We start from the raw sequence: 20,578 nt of genomic DNA on the forward strand, positions 1-20,578 counted from the left end.
GATAGGCAGTCTACAAGTGACTTCAGGAGGTCCATAAACCACTAATTATAAAATGCAAAATGGTCAATATTTTTTTTTAATATATTTTTTATTTATTTTTTTACAGAGTGGAAGGGAGAGGGATAGAGAGTCAGAAACATCGATGAGAGAGAAACATCAATCAGCTGCCTCTTGCACACCCCCTACTGGGGATGTGCCCGCAACCAAGGTACATGCCCTTGACCGGAATCGAACCTGGGACCCTTGAGTCCGCAGGCTGACGCTCTATCCACTGAGCCAAACCGGTTAGGGCACAATATTATTTTTTCTGGGAAAATGAGCCATTGATTTCTTGAAGGAATCTATGACTGAAAAAAAAAAAACCAGGTTAAAAACCATCTGTATATATATAAAAGGCTAATATGCTAAGTGTCCCTCTGACCATCTGACCGGTCACTGTGACGCACACTGACCACCAGGAGCAGCCATTCAATGCAGGAGCTGCCATGACGCACACTGGCCATTTACAAAAAAACAGCACCGCGGACCTGGCACCAGCAAAGCAACACTTGGCTTCCCCCAAGTGGGACACAGGCCCCACCACCACGAGCAACAGCCCACCAAAATGTGGCCCACAGGCCAGCCCAGCCTGGAAACGGTGGCTGTGGGCACCAGGTAATGACATCACGTAGCAACGCCTGACTTCCTCTCCCTAACGACTAGCCTCCTTGGAGTTTCTTCAACCCAGGAGCATGACCTGCTTTGTAGCAAGGTGCAAACATTTTACACTTTAACTAAATTGTGAAGTGTTTTCCCGTGCCTTATCTCATTTGATCCTCACAGAAGTTCTGGAGTAGGTAGATAGGAGACTCAGTAGAATCCTATTTTCTTTTCTTTAGTTGGAAAATGGAGATTTGGAAAGTTTAGAAACTTGACCCAACTGAAAAGAAGTAAGAAATGGTGGACCTTGTTTTCTGCCTCCGCGGCCGCCATGGCTCCCATGAAAAAGCTCATGGCGAAGGGGGGCAAAAAAAAAAGAAGCAGGTTCTGAAGTTTACGCTGGACTGCACCCACCCCGTAGAAGATGGAATCATGGACGCTGCCAACTTTGAGCAGTTTCTTCAGGAGAGAATCAAAGTGAACGGGAAAGCTGGGAATCTCGGCGGAGGGGTTGTAACCATTGAAAGAAGCAAGAGTAAGATCACTGGGACGTCTGAGGTGCCTTTTTCCAAAAGGTATTTGAAATATCTCACCAAAAAATATTTGAAGAAGAATAACCTACGTGACTGGTTGCGCGTAGTTGCTAACAGCAAAGAGAGTTACGAATTGCGTTACTTCCAGATAAACCAGGATGAAGAAGAGGAGGAAGATGAGGATTAAAGCTCATTTATCTGGCAAATTTTGTATGAGTTCTTAAATAAAACTTGGGAACCAAAAAAAAAAAAAAAAAAAAAAGAAATGGTGGACCTTGAAAATGACTTCAGGTTTTCTCACTACACAGAATATAGTCAAACACTGCTACAGTTAAATATTTCACCCTTTGTTCTTCCTGTGTGATCTACAATAATAATCTGCTTCATGTTGATATTTACTGCTGTGTTGCTGACAATTACCTGAAAGAGAAGTTGGGGTGCTTCACTGGGCTGGAAAAAGTTGAGCTAAATCAGAAAGCAGGTCTAATTAAGCAAGTTTATCTATATATATAAAGCTCTTGCTGGCGCCAATCGCATGTGTGTGTTTCCATCTCTCACTGTTGATTGTGAAGTTGGTTGACACTTCTATTACAGAGAAAGGGCAAATAGCAATATTAAAATATTTCTTCTACCTTAACCGGTTTGGCTCCGTGGATAGAGCGTCGGCCTGCGGATTCAAGGGTCCCAGGTTCGATTCCGGTCAAGGGCATGTACCTTGGTTGCGGGCACATACCCAGTAGGGGGCGTGCAAGAGGCAGCTGATCGATGTTTCTCTCTCATCAATGTTTCTAACTCTCTATCCCTCCCTCTCCCTTCCTCTCTGTAAAAAAAAAAAAAAAAAAAATCTAATTAATTTCCTTTCAATGTGCACAAATTCATGAACTGGGCCTCTAGTAGATTTCCTAAACGGGAAATCAATCTACCTTACTGGTCTGACTTAAATTCAAGTCATACCCTCCTGGTCCCCATCCCCTTTGCCATCTCCTCAATCTTGCTTCTGCATTTCTTAAGAATTCTTGGTCTACCCTTTTCCATGAAGCCTTGCTCCCTCAGTCCACACTGGCTGTTTCACTCAAATTCTTAACACTCGTATTTTTCAAAAGTTTAATGTTCAATTCAGCAACTTGTAAGTTTTATTTTCCCCACCCTCCCTTGGATTATTTTGAAGCAAATTCCAGAAATCATAATTTTACTCTAACATTTCATTAGGTACTTCTAAAAGGATTTTTCTATAAAATATAGTTTGATCACATCTAAAAAAAATTGAATAACTCCTTAATAACAAACACTTGAATGTTCAAATTTTCCAAATTGTTTCATGACTTTTTCAACTGTTACAAGACTCAGGAACCAAATAAAGGCCACACCCTCTACTGGTTGATATGTTCCCTAAGTCTCTCAAAGTATAAGTTTCCTCGCCTCTTTTCCCCAGCTTTGCAATTTATTTGTTGAAGAAAATGGGCCACTGGGTCCATAATTTCCTACATTCTATATTGCACAGACTACATTCCTGTAAATGTCATTTAACATGTTCTTCCATCCATTTGATCTGATTCAAGTTCAGGTGTTTTGTTCTTTTTGTTGTTGTTAATCCTCACCCAAGGATATTTTTCCCGTTCATTATTTTTTTTTGGGGGGGGGGGGGGAGGCCGGGAGCAAGAAAGAAAAACATCAATGTGAGAGACACATTGATTAGTTGTCTCTGCACACATCCCAACCGGGGCTGGAGACTAAACCTGCAACCCCAACCCAGGTATGTTCCCTTGACCGGGAATCAAACCTGAGACCCTTCAGTCCTGAGGCTGACACTCTACCCACTGAACACACCAGCCAGGGCTCAAGTTCAGTTGTTTCACAAGAACAGGTGGCCAGAGCACATGATTCTGGTTGGCTCTATTGTGATGTTAGCAGATCATTACCTAGATCTCCAACTTCATTGAAGGTATACTAGCCTAGCCCAGCCCACATAGATCAGTGGTTTAGCATCAATCTATGAACCAGGTCACGGTCCAATTCCCTGTCGGTGCACGTGCCCGGGTTGCAGGCTTAATCAGAAACAGCCAATGATTCTCTCTCATCACTGATGTTTCTATCTCCCTCTCCCTTCCTCTTTCAAACCAGATCACTGGTTTGATTCCTGGTCAGGGCACATGCCAGGTTGTGGGCTCGATCCCCAGTGTGAGACATGCAAGAGGCAGCCAATCAGTGATCCTCTCTCATCATGGATATTTCTGTTTCTGTTTCTCTCTCTCTCTCTCCCTCTCCCCTCTTCCTTCCTCCCTGAAATCAATAAAAATATATTTAAAAAAAAGTTATACCTCAATAAAAAATGTCTATCAGGGTAATAAAAGTACAGTAAAGAAAATACTCCATCCATTTGTTAATTTCCTTTCTTACTGATATAACAAGGTGTTTCAGGCTCATCTTAATTCATTTCTACCTCAATCTTGTAAACAGCTACTTCTTTTATACTGTCATCTATTTAACTTTCCTACATCCTTTTTTCCTCTAAAAAAAAGTCTGTAAATTTAAGGACTGTACTGCTTCTAAAACTTTTCAGCATTTTCATTCCAATGCTAGACAGAAGAATGGTACACAATAAATATTTATGGAATTGAACTAAAAGATTAGCATCTGTCTAGGTATTCTATGACTCTCTCTAGAGTCAAAAAGGCACTACTGAAAACATTAAGCATTCACTTTCTCCCCAGATGGTCCAAGGGCATGGCTCAATCTCACTCGGCTAATTATTCTTAAAGATGTTTGATCATATAAAGAGGAAACTGCAGCCATTCCTTAGTTGTAGTTCCCATCCCACTGAAGGGTTAGATTTCACCACTGCTACCTAACACTTGCCTATTTCAAATCACTTTCACACACATTGCCCTCCAAAGTTAAGCAGCTGTGTTTTATACAAAACTTACACAAAAATTTTCCCTAAGACTTCTTATTGATTTCTTAGAGAGAAAGGAAGAAGAGAGGAGAAATATCCATGTGAGAGCAAAACATCGATCGGCTGCCTCCTTGCATGCCCTCTACCAGTGATTGCACCTACAAGCCAGGCATGTGCCCTGACGGGGAAGCAAACCAGCAACCTTTCAGTGCACGGGATAATGCTCAACGAACTGAGCCACACCAACTGAGCACATGCCTGATCCCCAGTCAGGTGTGTAAGGCAACCAATCAATGTTTCTCTGTCACTTCAATGTTTCTCCCCCACTCCCCTTCCTCTTACTAAAATCAATAAAACCATATATTTTTTTAAAATAATAGAATTTTCAGAACTGCATTCCTCAAATTCATATGCTTAAGTACAGCAGGAACTTCAGACTACAGATTGTAATCTACTTTGTGAAATTGTAAGCACTTCAGAGGTAGTCTAATCTAGATTTTTCAAGCTATTTATTTTTCTAGGCACAGAAACATTTTTTCTTTCTTAAATCTTATATGAAATTCTTTGATTAATGGATCAGGGGCAGAGAAAACCCACATATCACTATTATTCATTTTACCAATATAGTTTGGGTATAAAAACACCCAATATTGCCCTGGCCGTGGCTCAGTGGATAGAGCGTCAGCCTGCGGACTGAAGGGTCCTGGGTTCGATTCCATTCAAGGGCATGTACCTTGGTTGCGGACACATCCCCAGTAGGGGGCGTGCAGGAGGCAGCTGATGGATATTTCTCTCATTGATGTTTCTATCTCTCTATCCCTCTCCCTTCCTCTCTGTAAAAAAATCAATGAAGTATATTTTTTTTTAAAAAAAAACACCCAATATTTTAAATCCCAACTCTGAAAAATTCCAAATTTCTAACACACCAGCCATTGAAGCAGGGAAAAAGATCCCAAAGACCTATTTTACTGGCTCTCTCTGCTCTGCTCTCTCAACTTTATTTTCTGCAGGAGAATGATGAAGTATGTAGTCACAGGTCCTGGAAGACAGAACAAACTAGGAGAAACTATAAAGAAAACATTCATTGATGACATATGCTTGCTGTAAATGATACTAGGCACTACACAAGTTATTTATTCAACAATAGTTCCACACAATAGGCAGCATCCCCATTTTACAGATAAAAAAATTCAGATTCTGCGAGATTTAAGTTAAGAAGTGACTTAGTTGTAGTTCCCGAAGTTTTTCCTCAACCCCATCAAATTACAGAAGAGTCAAAGGGTATAGCCTCTGACTATACCTTGGAGGTGGGATAGTTTGGAAACCATGTCACCTCCCATCTCTAAACCCTTTGTTAAGCTGTGCATAGTTCTTAAGAGGCCAACCTCTTAAATCCAGCTTTCAAGGCCTTACATGATCTGTCCTCCTGCCTTCTTCTCAAGCCACTCTCCCCATTCCTGACTTTACTCTAGAACACCAGCTTTTTTGAAGTGCCCACAACCATCCCTTCCCTGTCTTTTTCATCTTGGCTACTCAAACTGGCCTCCAGATTAGCAATCAACTATCTCTGTACCTAACAGCACTGTATTCTCAAGCTGCTATTGATTGGTGTTTTCAACATCAAAATAATCCATCCCTCTCCTTTCTCCCCACCCTCACCGAATAGGAATGTCATCTATACCCAAAACAGTATTTAGGTTTATTACCTAACATTAGCTCTAGGGAAGAAATTCTGAGGTCATCAAGTACAAATCCTTCATTTTTCAGAGGACGATGCCTTGAGAGGTTATATATTCTATTCTCGCCATATGGCATTTAAAAATTACCCTTATATCATAGGAGTTTCCTCCTGGACACTGAATGGTCATAGTCCCATTTAAAAAGGATTGTCTTCACCAACTTACATCATACACAGAAATAAACTCAAAATGGATAAAGGACTTAAACATAAGACAGGAAACAATAAAAATCTTAGAAGAACCCAGAGGAAGCAAAATATCAGACATATCTCGTAGGAATATCTTTACCGATACATCTCCTAGGACAGTGGTCGGCAAACTGCGGCTCGCGAGCCACATGCGGCTCTTTGGCCCCTTGAGTGTGGCTCTTCCACAAAATACCACGTGCTGGCACGCACATACAGTGCGATTGAAACTTCGTGGCCCATGCACAGAAGTCAGTTTTCGACTCTCAAAAGAAATCTCAATCGTTGTACTGTTGATATTTGGCTCTGTTGACTAATGAGTTTGCCGACCACTGTCCTAGGATAATGGAAACTAAGGAGAAAATAAACAAATGGGACTACATCCAAATAAAAAGCTTCTGCACAGCCAAAGAAACCATCAACAAAACAAGAGCCCACTGCATGGGAGAACATATTTGCCAATGTTACAATAAGGGTTTAATCTCCAAACGTTATAGGGAACTTATACAACTTAAAAGGAAGTTAAACAATCCAATCAAAAAATAGGCAAAGGACCTAAATAGACACTTCAAAAGTGGACTACAGAAGGCCAAGAGACATATGAAAAAATGCTCAAAGTCACTAACATTCGAGAGATGCAAATCAAAGTGACAATGAGGACTCTCGCTGGTTTGGCTCAGTGGACAGGTTTGGTGTGCAGACTGAAGGGTCCCAGGCTTATGGGCTGGATACCCAGTAGGGAGTGTGCAGGAGGCAGCTGATCAATGATCCTCTCTCATCATTGATGTTTCTCTCTCTTCCCCTCTGAAATCAATAAAAAAATATATTTTTTAAAAATTACAATGAGGTACCATCTCACACCTGTCAGAATGGCTATCATCAACAAATCAACGAACAAGTGCTGGCGAGGATGTGGAGAAAAGGGAACCCTCATGCACTGCTGGTGGGAATGCAGATTGGTGTAGCCACTGTGGAGAACAGTATGGAGTTTTCCTCAAAAAATTAAAAATGGAACTCCATTTGACCCAGGAATCCCACTTCTAGGAATATATCCCAAGAAATCAGAAATACCAATAAGAAAGAATATATGCATCCCTATGTTCATAGCAGCACAATTTACAATAGCTAAGATTTGGAAGCAGCCTAAGTGCCCATTAGCTGATGAGTGGGTTAAAAATGTGGTACATCTACAATAATGGAATACTAAGCTGATGTAAAAAAGCAGGAATTCTTACCATTTGCAACAGCATGGATGGACGTGGAGAGCATTATGCTAAGCAAAATAAGCCAGTCCAAGAAACATAAATATCACACGATCTCACCCATTTGTGGAATATAATGAATAACAAAAAATGATGAACAAAAATAGATCCAGAGACACAGAAGCATTGGAACAGACCATTAAACCTCTGAGGGAAGGCAAGGGAGGATGGGTGGGGTGCGGGGGGGGGGGGGGAGGGGGGGGGGTTAAGAGATTAACCAAAGGACTTGTATGCATGCCTATAAGCATAACAAATGGACATTGACAGTAAGGGGGCACGGGCATATGCGGCAGGGCACAAGCAGCCGGGGAGAAATCAATGGGGGAAAAAGCAGACATATGCAATATTTTCAACAATAAAAAATTTAAATTAAAAAAAACAACAACAGCCGAAACCGGTTTGGCTCAGTGGATAGAGCGTCGGCCTGCGGACTAAAGGGTCCCAGGTTCGATTCCGGTCAAGGGCATGTACCTTGGTTGCGGGCACGTCCCCAGTAGGGGGTGTGCAGGAGGCAGCTGATCGGTGTTTCTCTCTCATCGATGTTTCTAGCTCTCTATCCCTCTCTCTTCCTCTCTGTAAAAAATCAATAAAATATATTTTAAAAAAAAACAAAAAACAACAATTTAGCCCTAACCGGTTTGGCTCAGTGGATAGAGCGTCGGCCTGCGGATTCAAGGGTCCCAGGTTCGATTCCGGTCAAGGGCATGTACCTTGGTTGCGGGCACATACCCGGTAGGAGGTGTGCAGAAGGCAGCTGATCGATGTTTCTAACTCTCTATTTCTCTCCCCTCCTCTCTGTGAAAAATCAATAAAATATATATTTAAAAAAAAAATTTAAACAGGCTTGTCTTTGCTGAAGGAAATAGCACCCCTGTTCTATCCTTCCCAAATCTTTTCCACTAGGGATCCATGCCAGCTTTTGCCTCTAACACACTGATTTCCAATACTAAATGAGGAGATGGTAAATTTGCATCAACTGGGCAAGTAAGCTTTGGGGCACAATTAAACTGCCTGAATTATAAAAAACAAGTTGTACCTTTCTTTGCCTCAGTTTCCCAATCTATGAAATGGGGGTAATGCTCCCAACTCCAAGGTGTGGACAAAGTTACAATAACATGCAAAAAAAGACTCAAAGCCCACACAAATACAGTATATGTAACCATATCAGTATCTTTCTCCACATCCAACCCATTATCCAATCCTATCCATGCTAAGCCCACATATCATTCACTTCTATTTGCACTGTCATCACCCTATTCTAAGGTACAATTATCTCTCACATGAATTACTGTAGCAGCCAAAATGATCTCTAAGCTTCCAACTTTTGCTCTTTTCAATTCAAGCCAATCCATCTCCTTAAAAATACAACCATATCTTCTTGTCACCACCCCATCTCTAAACCCTTTGTTAAGCTGTGCATTGTTCTTAAGAGGCCAACTTCTTAAATCCAGCTTTCAAGGCCTTACACGATCTGTCCCCTGCCTCCTTCTCAAGCCACTCTCCCTATTCCTGACTTTGCTCCAGCACACTGGCTTTTTTGAAGTTCCTCAAAAGTGTCAGGCTCCCTCCTGACAAACTCCTAACCATTCTTTGGGTCTCATTGCAAAGTTGGGCCCCCTTTCGTTACTCTCACAGCAATCTGAAGTACTTATTTCTACTTATTTATTTTATTACATTAAAGCATAAAAGCACGAGCGGTTATAAACCCAACTACACTGAAAGCTCCACGAAGGTAGGCACTGTTACCTGGTTTCCCTCAGTATCCTCAGGAAAACCGAATATGCACAGTTTGCGGCCAAATATTTGAATAAACCCAATTAAGGTGAAGAGAGACAAAGTAGCTAATTAAAAGTTCTTACTCGAAAAGATCAGGTTCTAACTTACATAACTACCCGTTTTGCTTCAACACTCTCCCCACCTCCACTCTGAACAGATCAGACCAAACTATTCATGGAATCAGTCAGATACATCAAGTCTCAAACCCCAGGTAGCCCCTCCCCACCTGCCCCCAAAGTGCCGGGTCCAAAGTGAACACATCTTAGCACTCAGGCGAGAAGGAACGTGCCTCTTTTGCCCCTGTAGGTGGCGGGGTCCCGGACCAGCCGGGGGAATTTCCTAATCCAGACAACCTGGCCGGGTCTGAACACTCTGGCGCAGGCAGGAACACTTCGTCAGCTGTCGAGCCGCGAGGAGCCTCTCGGAGGCTTCTCAGGAGCAATTCAAACCGTGCGTCCCGGCCCGAGCGCCTACCCTCAGAAGTCCATTCGATTCAAGAAGAGGGGGACGGAAATACGAGGACCCACGTGCCTCGCCCTTTAAGAAGCACCCCCATTCGAGCCTGGCGGGGCGCCGAGTAAATCCTCGCGAGAGCCACCGGATTCCGCTCGCTTCCTCCTCTCCGCTTACCGGGACGGAAGGAAGACGGTACTTCCCCGCCCCCGGTCTTACCTCACAAGGCAGCGCGGTCTCAGCTGTGGCCAATCCGCAAGCTTATTGTAGGCCGCGGCGCAGAGAGCCAATGGAAAGTCGCGGCGCGCGCAGAGCTTTCCCTTTTCCGCTCAAGCCCCTCCCTTCCGTCCGCCGACTTCCACTCAGCCTTTGGCGGAGGAAGTGATGTCACAGGCCCCATGTGAGCGGATTGCAACACATGCAGCTGCCTGGAGAGAGGGAGCCGGTGTCCTACGTCAGAGCCGCCGCCGCGGAGTCGCCGCCGGGGAGGACCAGCCGCTGCCGCCCAGGACTGGGCCCTTAGGTGAACCAGGGGGAGGGAAAGGCCAGCGACCCCCCATGGCGGGTCGCGCGGGGCGGAAAGAGGAGGGCCTCTCGGGGGTGGCAAGGAAGGGGGCCGCTCTGCCCAGTGGCGGCGCTAACTCTGTGGTCTTGATGTCTCCGGGCCCCGCCGGGCCGCTCTAGGGAGGAGGAGGCGAGAAGATGGCGGACGACCCCACTGCTGCGGATAGGAACGTGGAGATCTGGAAGATCAAGAAGCTGATTAAGAGCTTGGAGGCGGCCCGCGGGTGAGCGCTGCGTCCGGCCCCCCAGTGCCCTCTTGGTACCCGGACCCCTCAGGATGGCCGCCCCCGCGCCGCATGGCCGGATGAGGAGAACCAGGCACTAGTCACTCCCGCCTTCTGGACTTTTGGGTAGTTGTCCCCGACCCAGGGGCGAGGGTCTATGCGACTGGCCCGAGAAGGGGTCCTTCTCCCGCTTGGGGGGCCCGGTCCTGGGGCTCGGACTACTCGACCCCCTCGTGGCAGGCTACTGCTACTTTTGTACCCCTCCTAGGCCCTTGAACCCAGCTCCTCCCTCTTCAAGCTCCAGGTGCTGCCACCCAACTCGGGTGCTGTTGAGGGAAAGGGTTCGGCCTTCCTTTCCAAACTACCTTCCCTGATTTCCTTCCTTCTCTCCCTTTACGTTCCTCAGTCAGGCCTCATTAAAATGGCCTCTCCTTCTCGAGCTTCTGGGACTCGGTTGGGTGAAGTTTGGATGGGGCAGAAGGGAGAGGTGGTCAGGGACAACCTCTTTCTGACATCTCCTGATTTCTCCCAATATGACTTCCCCCAAATCCTCTAAGTAGTCCAGAGCTTCCTGGTTTTAGCTATTCCAGGACCCATCTATAAACTGCAAATGCCAGCGTGTGCGGGGAGGGGGAGTAAGGGAGGTTTTGGCTAACGACCTATATCTAAAAATGCAGAATACGGGGTTGTTGATATGAATTGCAACATCAGGGTCCCTTTTGGCCTCTCTGGAACTTCTGGGGGTAGAGGTGCCTGATGCTTGCGGAAATTCAAAATTGAATTAGGTGGGCTTGGGTATCCTTTTGTAAATTTTGATAAGAAATTATAGGTGAGTCCACTGTGGAAAGGGTAAACTAGTTTAAAACTAGCTCTGTATGCCCTATTTAAAATTTTTTTTTTTAAGTTACTCGTTTGGGGAAGCTGTGTCAGGTATTTCTATTTTTTCACCTAGTTATTTTGTTCCTTTCTCACTGGTGGAAACTTTTTACTTATAGGAAGTGGGGGGGGGGGGTGGAGAAAGTGTTTGGGACATTACTTATTTGTGTGTCAGAGTATTCTTAGAAGAGTGACTTGCCCCAGGCCATTAAGAAAGTTTTCAGCTTAAGAATTGAACATTTTGGTTTCCAGCCCACGTTTGTCCTTGATTGTTAGATTTGCAATGATAACGTTAATTAAGTTCTTAATTAAAGTGTGCTTAGTTCCATGGAAGGCCCACGGTTAAGACAGGTTTTACCATTGTCTTTTGTTCTTAATAAATTAGTGACAGTTCCGCTTGGGATGAAACTTCTGAAAGTTTGGTGACGGGCTTTTGCTCACTCTAATATGAACTGAAATAGCTGCTTATTTTTTGTTCTTTAAGTTTTTTTTTTTTTTAATAGAATATTCAGACCTGATTAGTAATCTTACAGGAATTTGAACACAGATAGTTCTGTGCCACATGATAGAATGAATAATTTTTCCCCACGTGTAAGAAGACTGTACAGGAGGGGGTAATATGGGTCATGACCCATTGTGATACACTACCAGGAATTAGCCGGGTTCTTTTGTTTCATTAGGATATTTTGTTGTGTTACTTGGATTCCGCAATTGAGTATGGTTTTATAAATTGCCCTTGTTGCAGTGTTGTTTAAAATTGTCTCTGACCTGTAGATTTGTTCTCTAATTTGGAAGCAGGTTCACTCATTAGAATTTATATACATTTTATTCTCTGAAGAAGTCTAGACTATGAATTCACAACTATAATTTGCCTGATGTCCAAATGAAGTAACACTGACAAAATAACTCAGCTTAATAAGTAACAGCATTCCTTTCTACTACTTCAGGAAGCTTATTCTTAAATTTGTTCCTAGCCACTTCAAACTTTTAAGCTCCCCTTTAAAATTTTTAAAGGCTTTATTCCTTTGATTAGCAGGGTTTATTAAAGTTTAATTTTTTTCTTACTGATTTTAGAGAGAGAAGAACATCAATTTGTTGTCCCACACATTCATGTATTCATTGTTCTGTGTGTGCCCTGATCAGGAATCGAATCCCCAACCCTGGCACATTGAGATAACAACACTAACCAAGTGAGCTATCTGGCCATTAAAGTTTAAATGAAGTTCTTACACTCAACTTTTCTTCCACGTGATGGAGTTAGTTTGGAGTTTTAAACGGGAATTAGCTGTTTAAAATAGCTGGGGAATAGTCTTCCTATAAATAAACAATGTGGTTGATAATCATGTCCTACTTTGCCTACTTAGATTTTATTCAGGATTTGGTTGAGCCCATGAAAATTTAAAATCTTGGCCATCTCTAGGTATCAGTAAAGGAGTCACAAGTTTATTCTGTCTGGCTCAGAGGTTTTCCAGTACATACCAATTTCTTTTTGGGAATAGCAAAATTGTATTTTCATGTCTGAGTTGTATTACAGTCAGACTCAGATTATCATAGTATACAGTGAGAATGCTTTTTCTTTACCCAATGCTAAAATATTTAAGGGGAAATGTAATGGTCTTTAAGGACAAACTGAATGCCAAAATGAATCTGTGTGCTGGTGTTTGGGGGGCAATCTGGGTTTCAGGAGAAAACAGGTTATGTGCTTATTAGCACTAGGTAGAGGTGGATTGAGAGAATTGTGTTGAATGGGGTGTTACATGTATAACTTGATTTAAATTGGGTGAGACATTAAGTCCCACTTAAAGTTAGTGGTATTTTCTTCTTGATTTACGATTGCTCCTGGTATATTCTCCACAGTTGGTATAATGAGGACAAATATGTGCATAAGCCAAAACTGGAACTAGGGCCATGAGAATAGAAAGGTGGTTGCAGATATTCTGAATAAGAAACTAAAGCAGGTGAATGGTAGGTGGGGAATTTTGGTTGCTGTTTTTTCCTTGTTTTCTGAGCCAGCAAGAAATAGTATTGGAAGCTTTATAGTTTTCAAGTGGTAAAATCATAACCAGAGCCTATTCCATCCAAGGACAATGGTGAAAGTGACAGAGGAACAGACAAGGTTAATTTGGACTCTTAAGTTGTGTCTGTATGTGTTAGAAATATATATTGTTCATTTATCTTCAGCAGGGAACCTTGAATATTTCAGATATAATGAGCCCTCCGACAGAAAATCCATGTTTGAAGATCAGTGCAGTTTGTAAACATCATTTGGGTGCCATCTATGGTCTTTGGGCATTTTTAAAGCTTACTATTTAGTTAAAAATAACTTGTAGATACCTAGACTTTGAAGGAAGTAGAAATTACCTGGCTGTATATAGCTGTCTTTCCTGCCCCAAAATATGATTTGGGGGGGTGGGGGTGGATGAGAGACTATTCTCTATTCTCAATTATTCTGATAACCAGATATGTGGGGGGTTTCCCCATACCAAGCAATACTCCAATTCTTAGTGATCACCCGCCAAGTGTCCTACAATTCAGTTCACTTCTGACACTGAAATTAACATCAGATTCCACAAGGTAAAGGGCTCAATCCCACAAAACTACTCTCCTTGAAAACCTGGTCCTACTTCTGACCCACAGGCTATAAATTGGGGGTTCAATAATTTGCTGCAGTGGCCCACAGAACTCAGGGAAACACTTTATTTGTGCTTACTGGTTTATTACAGAGGATAATACAAAGGAGACAAATGTACAGCCAGATGAAGAGGTACATATTGCAAAGTTCAGAAGGGTCTGAGTGTGGGCACTATGCCCCTGTGGACCTAGAGTGCACTACTTGAATTTAAAGTTCAGTGCATTTTATTCAGGAATTTTATAGAACATAATCTGCAGCATGCCACTTTCTTTTCCCCTTCCTTGAGGTCCATGGGTGGTAACCAACCCCATCCTGAAGCTATCTAGGAGCCCTACCCTAAGTCACTTAATTAGCATAAACCCAGGTGTGCCCCAAAGGGATTCCTTATGAATAACAGAAACAATCCCATCAAGGAATTCTAAAACCAAATTGATTTCTTTCTTTTTTAATCCTCATGAGAATATTTTCCCATTGATTTTTTTTTTTTTTTTTTTAGAGAGAGAGTGTGGAAGAGAGAGGGAAAGACAGAGAAACCTTAATGTGAGAGAAACATACCAGTTGTTTGCCTCCTGTACAAGCCCCGATTAGGGCCCAGGCTAGGGGAAGGCTTGCAACCGAGGTACATGCCTTTAACCTGGGACCCTTTGGACCAGGGGTCCTCAAACTTTTTAAACAGGGGCCGGCCAGTTCACTGTCCCTCAGACCGTTGGAGGGCCGGACTATAGTTTAAAAAAAAAACTATGAACAAATTCCTATGCGCACTGCGGGCCCGGAACGAGTCGGCTGCTAAGCAGGACAGGCAGCGGCACCCGGCGGGCCAGATAAATGTCCTCAGCGGGCTGCATGTGACCCGCGGGCCGTAGTTTGAGGACCCCTGCTTTGGACCCTAGGCGGAGGCTCTCTCCACTGAGCCAAACTGGCTAGAACTAAATTTATTTATTATACCACATGCTTTCTTTTTTAATCTCCACAAAATTTCTTACATTGTGTTTAATTAAAAGTAATTTTGAGAGCTCATTGAACAGGTTTTGTAAAAATCTTATAGACAAGTAAAATATATACAAATTGTTAATATAATTTGAATAAGTTAACGTATGTTAAATGTGTTTGAATACCTTCCTCAAGTGAAAATTGTTGATTAAAAACATTAACTTAAATAATACTTGGAATGTTCTCAAGGCAATGAATTTAAGAGGTAGTAAAGGGAAGAGGGGCAGATAAAAGTATATTTGATAGAGTGTGGTGGTGTTCCTCAGTCCACTTCAAGTGTCACAGACTGCCTGCCTCGACTCTGAACTTGTCCTAACAGCCCTTGTATTCTGGCATGGTGTTCTATGCACTGTGAACCTAATGAACAATTACTCTCTTTGAATTTCAACTCTTGACAGACTTCTCATTGTAGTAGCAGATATACTTATCCTTCCAGGAAAGGAAGGCCTACTCTGGACACACTCCTAGGTAAGCAAGAGTACCTAATTAGAATACCAGTTAAGGCCTTTTGCAATGTGGGTTATAGGTGGCTATCCCCCATTCCCACCTTTTCCCCACACACACCAGTTGGACCCTTTTTAGCAAAGGGCCCATTTTCTTTGAGCAATGTCCTCTACACTGCAGCCTCTGGTGCTGGGAAGGTGTTCAGTTGTGAGAAAATGTAAAATGTCAGTTTTATAGCAGGACTAAATGGTCTTTAATCCTATTGAAGAGTCAGAAGGAAAAATTTGCCTCTTTTCCCTAGATCTGCTAGAACTGTCCAACTGAGAATTTGGGACAACAGAAATTTCTTCTGAATCCAACTTACTCTCCAGGTATCTCAGAATAGAACCTCCTGGAATACATTCTGTAGGTGGCTCTTAATTCTTCAGCAGCCTGCTCTCTTAAGTGAGGGGGAGAAGGGATAAGGAAGTTTCAAGGCTCTTCTTTGCATCAGGTTAGAGATTATGAGAGTTCTCATTTGGGGACACTGTCCTCAGCATAATGAAGTTCCCTCTAATAACAACTTTATCTTATTGCCACTGGACACACTTTGAACCCTTGCCTACTATCTGTTAGAAAAGGAAAATTCCCTTTTTTCTTATTTTTGATATTTTTCCTGAACAGGTGTATTTTCTTCCTTTAATCTAAATGAATGGAGATCAAGAAAAAGAATGGTTTTGCTTTTATCCCCAACCCAAAATATAATGGAGTTTAATTAAAAGCCATAATTTTATTCTCTTACAAAGATGAAAACATTAAAATAGACATTAAAGCTTTCTATGTTTTAATCCAGTCCTTTCTCTTTCATCTACTTAATTTGTATGTAATAGGTGCCTTATAACCCTTTATATGTTTGCTTTATCCTTTTTTTTAACCCTCCCAACTTATAGATCTTTATTTTTATTTTTTTATTGATTTGAGAGAGAGAGGGAAACATTGATTGGTTGCCTCCCACATGTGCCCTTACTGGAGTCAAATCAGCGACCTTTCAGTGTAGGGGACATTGCTCAAGCAGCTGAGCCACACCCACCAGGGCTAAATCTTCATTTTTTTTTTTTATTTTTTTTTTTTTAAATCTTCATTTTAACACCAGTTTTCAGACTTGTGGCTTCTCGTCCAATATATGCTTTGTTTTTACTCTTGTCACCATCCTTCCTACCCAGTTCAGAAGGCTTGACATTTTGAGATGCCTGACACTGCTTCTTGTCACGCAGATACTGGTTCTGTATGTCTTCTGTTTTCACATTTTCATTTGAATCTCTAAGGTCAGCTTTAGCAGAATGATCCTAGTCAAAACAAAGTTTGTCTTTTCAACCTTGCCTGTGTGACTTTGGTTGAGCATTGACCTGTGAACCAGGAGGTCACACAGGGCACATGGCCGGGTTGCAGGCTTGATCCCCAGTAGGGGGCATGCAGGAGGCAGCAGGTCAGTGATTCTCATTGGTGTTTCTATCCCTCCTTTCCTCTCTGAAATCAATTTAAATTTTTTTTTTAATTTGTCTTTTTATGCTCTATCTGTGGCCTTTTAAATTAGATTGTTTTCCCCAAACTAACATCTAGGTATATGAAAAATAAAGCTCACAAATGAATTTTTTCTGGTAACCAGTCAGCTTACAAACTTCATCAAGCATCTGTTGTGAGTTGGGCAATAGACATTTGTAAGAAATGTGTAATACAGTGAGAATGTGGTCTGACACATAACCCTAGTGTGATGATATGAACCATTTCCAGCCCCATATTATTAAGTACATAATAACACAGTACACATTGAATAGGTGTAGTATAAGCAGATAATTCAGGTCTCAAATAAACATGTTGGACATTGTCAGAAACCAAAAGATGGATATATAGATATATATTCATATATATCTATATTGATTTCTGAGAGGAAAGGAGAGGGAGAAGTAAAAACATTAGTGATGAGAGAATCATTGATCGGCTTCCTCCTGTATACCCCACAGTGGGGATTGGGCCTGCAACCCGGGCATGTGCCCCAGCCGGGAATCAAACCCTGACCTGTTGGTTCATAAGTCAACACTCAACCACTGAGCCATGTGGGCCAGGTGAGATGTGTTTTAATCAAGTAATGAAACTAGTTTTCTGAAAAATTGAATAGTATACATTTTGATCCTTACAACAGCTCTGTGAGGAAGGCTATTACTGCCATTTCTTGGATGAAGAAATTGAAGTACAGTAAGGAACAGTGCTAGATTCTGTTCGTACTTTTCTGATTTCGAAGCCTGTGATCCTAACATATAATACTGCCTTGCTCTTGGATTAGTATTTCTGAATAGAAATATCTCCCATTCCTTTCTGAAAGAAACTCTTGTCGCCAAAACCGGTTTGGCTCAGTGGGTAGAGCGTCGGCCTGCGGACTGAAGGGTCCCGGGTTCGATTCCGGTCAAGGGCATGTACCTTGGTTGCAGGCACATCTCCAATAGGAGGTGTGCAGGAGGCAGCTGATCGATGTTTCTCTCTCGTCGATGTTTCTAACTCTCTATCCCTCTCCCTTCCTCTCTGTAAAATATCAATAAAATATATTTAAAAAAAAAAAAAAGAAAAAGAAACTCTTGTCAAAGGAAATTGGAGTTTACTAGGAGCAGGTGTGCTGAGACCCAGGCGCAAAGATAAAACGGAAACAGGCATGCTGTTTGCAAGTCTATCCTAGGAAAAACTTGGGTACTGAACATATTTGTTTCTAATGAGAATCCATAAAGCAAGTGAGGGAAATAACTTGCTTTTAAATCCCTCCCCAGAAGCTAATTTGTATATTAGAAAGATTAACAGGAAGTCTATGGCTTTGTTTTATTTGCATAGTACTTACATAGTGGTCAAAAAAGATAGAAGCTAGATTTTCATTTATAGAGTCCTGTGTAGAACACTGGTAATGAGTCCCTAATGCTGGTTGTGATTGATATCTCCTGACTTTGCACTGATGTGAGAACACTAGAGAAATTTTCCAGCTTCTGTTGCTTCCCTGGTGGAATATTCCACTAGGTTAATTTTGTAAAGTTGTTATAATTCTTTTAAGATGAAGTAAATAAATGTCTGTACTTGTAGAAAAAGCAATGCTCCATCAGATATATACATTTTGAGTTTGAATAACTGAGTAATCCTGCTAAGGATGGTACTAAAATGAACTTTCTACTGAAAATTTTTGGGACAATTGATTTATTCTGTCCTCTAGCGTAGAGGCTGTTTTATGTTAGGAATTAACCATTTATTCATTCATCAGATGTTTGAGTGCTCACGTGTGTATCAAAATACAGACCCCATTCCATAGCTGTAGGCCATTGGTCGGCAAACTCATTAGTCAACAGAGCCAAATATCAACAGTACAACAATTGAAATTTCTTTTGAGAGCCAAATTTTTTAAACTTCTTGTAATGACACTTCAAAATAGACTCGCCCAGGCCGTGGTATTTTGTGGAAGAGCCACACTCAAATGGGCCAAAGGGCCGCATGTGGCTCGAGAGCCGCAGTTTGCCGACCACTGCTATAGGCTAAAGCCACTTAAGCTTTTGTATAATATAACTATTTAAAGTTTTAGAGGGGAATGAATCTCACTCCTTTATGATATATTTAAAAATAGTTTCTGGTGTTCTGGCCATATTGTTTTGTTTTTTATTGCTTTCAGAGAGGAAGGGAGAAGGAGAGAAAAACATCAATGATGAGAGAGAATCATTGATCACTTGCCTCCCACCAGGGATCGAGCCCGAAACCAGGGCAAGTGCCCTTTACCGGAATCAAACCCGAGATCCTTCAGGCTGCAAGCCTATGCTCTATCCACTGAGCCAAACCAGCTAGGGCTGGCCATATTGTTTTGAACTACATTTTTGGCTTGGTACTTTTGTTCTGTTGGAAGATTTGGCAAGTCCTCTGATCCAGTAAAGGTGATCCTCTGCCACAAGGTCAACATTTCTTTCTCTCCCTCTCCCTCTCCCTCTCCCTCTCCCTCTCCCTCTCCCCCCTCCCTCTCCCCCCTCCCTTCCCCCCCCCCTTTAGATTGACTTCAGCACCACCTAACTGTCTGTTCCCTGTGCTATGATGATGATGATTTCTGACTGATACTAGGGGGGCTAGGGCACAAGGAGCTAGAGTTGCATCTAGTTACCGTTTAGTGAAAACTACTCATGCTAGGCATTTGATATGTATTATCTTAATTGGATCCTCATGAACTTGTAAACTAAGTAGAAACTGAGGCCCAAAGAGATTTGTGTAATATGCTGTAGGTCACACAGATAGGACAGAACATGAACCCAAATCTATCTGATTCTAAAACCTTTGCTCACTCATGACCACCTTCCTTTCTGTTCCCATATTCAACCCATATCAAAAAGATTGCTTTAGTCTCAGAATTTTAACTTAGCTTTATGTGTTTGGTAAAAGAAGAAAAATGCAAACCCCATGATGAAGACAAAATAAGACAAAGGTAGTAAGAATTGGAGAGGAGCTGATTTTCAGCTGGTGATCCATGTAATGTGGCTAGCTTATCAACTCCCAGAAATAATCTGATGATTTTTGTTTTGTTTGTTTTTAATACTCAACCGAGGGTATGTTTTTATGGATTTTATTTTTATTTTTTTTTTAAATATATTTTATTGATATTTTACAGAGAGGAAAGGAGAGGGAGAGAAAGCTAGAAACATCGATGAGAGAGAAACATCGATCAGCTGCCTCCTGCACACCTCCCACTGGGGATGTGCCCGCAACCAAGGTACATGCCCCTGACCGGAACCGAACCCGGGACCCTTCAGTCCGCAGGCCGATGCTCCATCCACTGAGCCAAACCGGTTTCGGCTGTTTTTATGGATTTTAAAGAGGAAGGGAAACATTGATGTGAGAGGAAAACATTGATCAGGTGCCTTCCATACAGGCCGACCAGGAATCAAACCCTAATCAAACCTTTTTGGTGTACAGGATGATGCTCCAACCAACTGAGTGACCAGGGCAACTGAGGTTTAAGTTAAGCTTCGTGGGCCTGAAAAGGATATAGTGGCAACCTTAATCCTCAGGCTAGTCATCAAGCATTGAGATGAAGGCTTCTTGGAGAGCATATACTTTAAATCCCAACCAGAGAATATAGTAGGCAGTCTATAAAATGTTCCTGGCCCAAATCTAAAAGTAATTCTATTATGATGAGATGGATGGCAGGGCATTTCATGGGGAATGAATGTTCTAGCTGGAAAAATTTGGACATCTCTGAGCCTTGACAATTAACTGGTTGTTATTGCTGTGGTAAATGACAGCAGCTCACCTGCAGTCAAGTGGACTCTGAATTTCTCCTTAGGAGGGGAGGAGAAGTCATAGAATCTCTCTGGCTTCAGCA

The 20,578-nt window shown here is 42.2% G+C and overlaps 1 protein-coding gene and 1 pseudogene across 2 annotated transcripts in view; both read left to right on the top strand.

The window, feature by feature from the left end:
- The first annotated feature begins 958 nt into the window (after positions 1-958).
- Positions 959-1,440, top strand: LOC308251179 (large ribosomal subunit protein eL22-like; annotated as a pseudogene). Its single transcript has one exon. The product of its transcript is annotated as a large ribosomal subunit protein eL22-like (transcript).
- Positions 1,441-9,860: 8,420 nt separating this feature from the next.
- Positions 9,861-20,578, top strand: part of ETF1 (eukaryotic translation termination factor 1) — a 31,939-nt gene continuing 21,221 nt past the window's right edge. Inside the window, exons 1-2 of the mRNA XM_080673776.1 lie at positions 9,861-10,003; positions 10,165-10,268. Coding sequence (XP_080529902.1) covers positions 10,183-10,268 — 86 coding nt within the window. The 5' untranslated portion in view covers positions 9,861-10,003; positions 10,165-10,182. The remainder of the gene's footprint in view (positions 10,004-10,164; positions 10,269-20,578) is intronic.

This window comes from Plecotus auritus (assembly GCF_963455305.1).
Source record: "Plecotus auritus genome assembly, chromosome: 6".
Taxonomy (NCBI): domain Eukaryota; kingdom Metazoa; phylum Chordata; class Mammalia; order Chiroptera; family Vespertilionidae; genus Plecotus; species Plecotus auritus.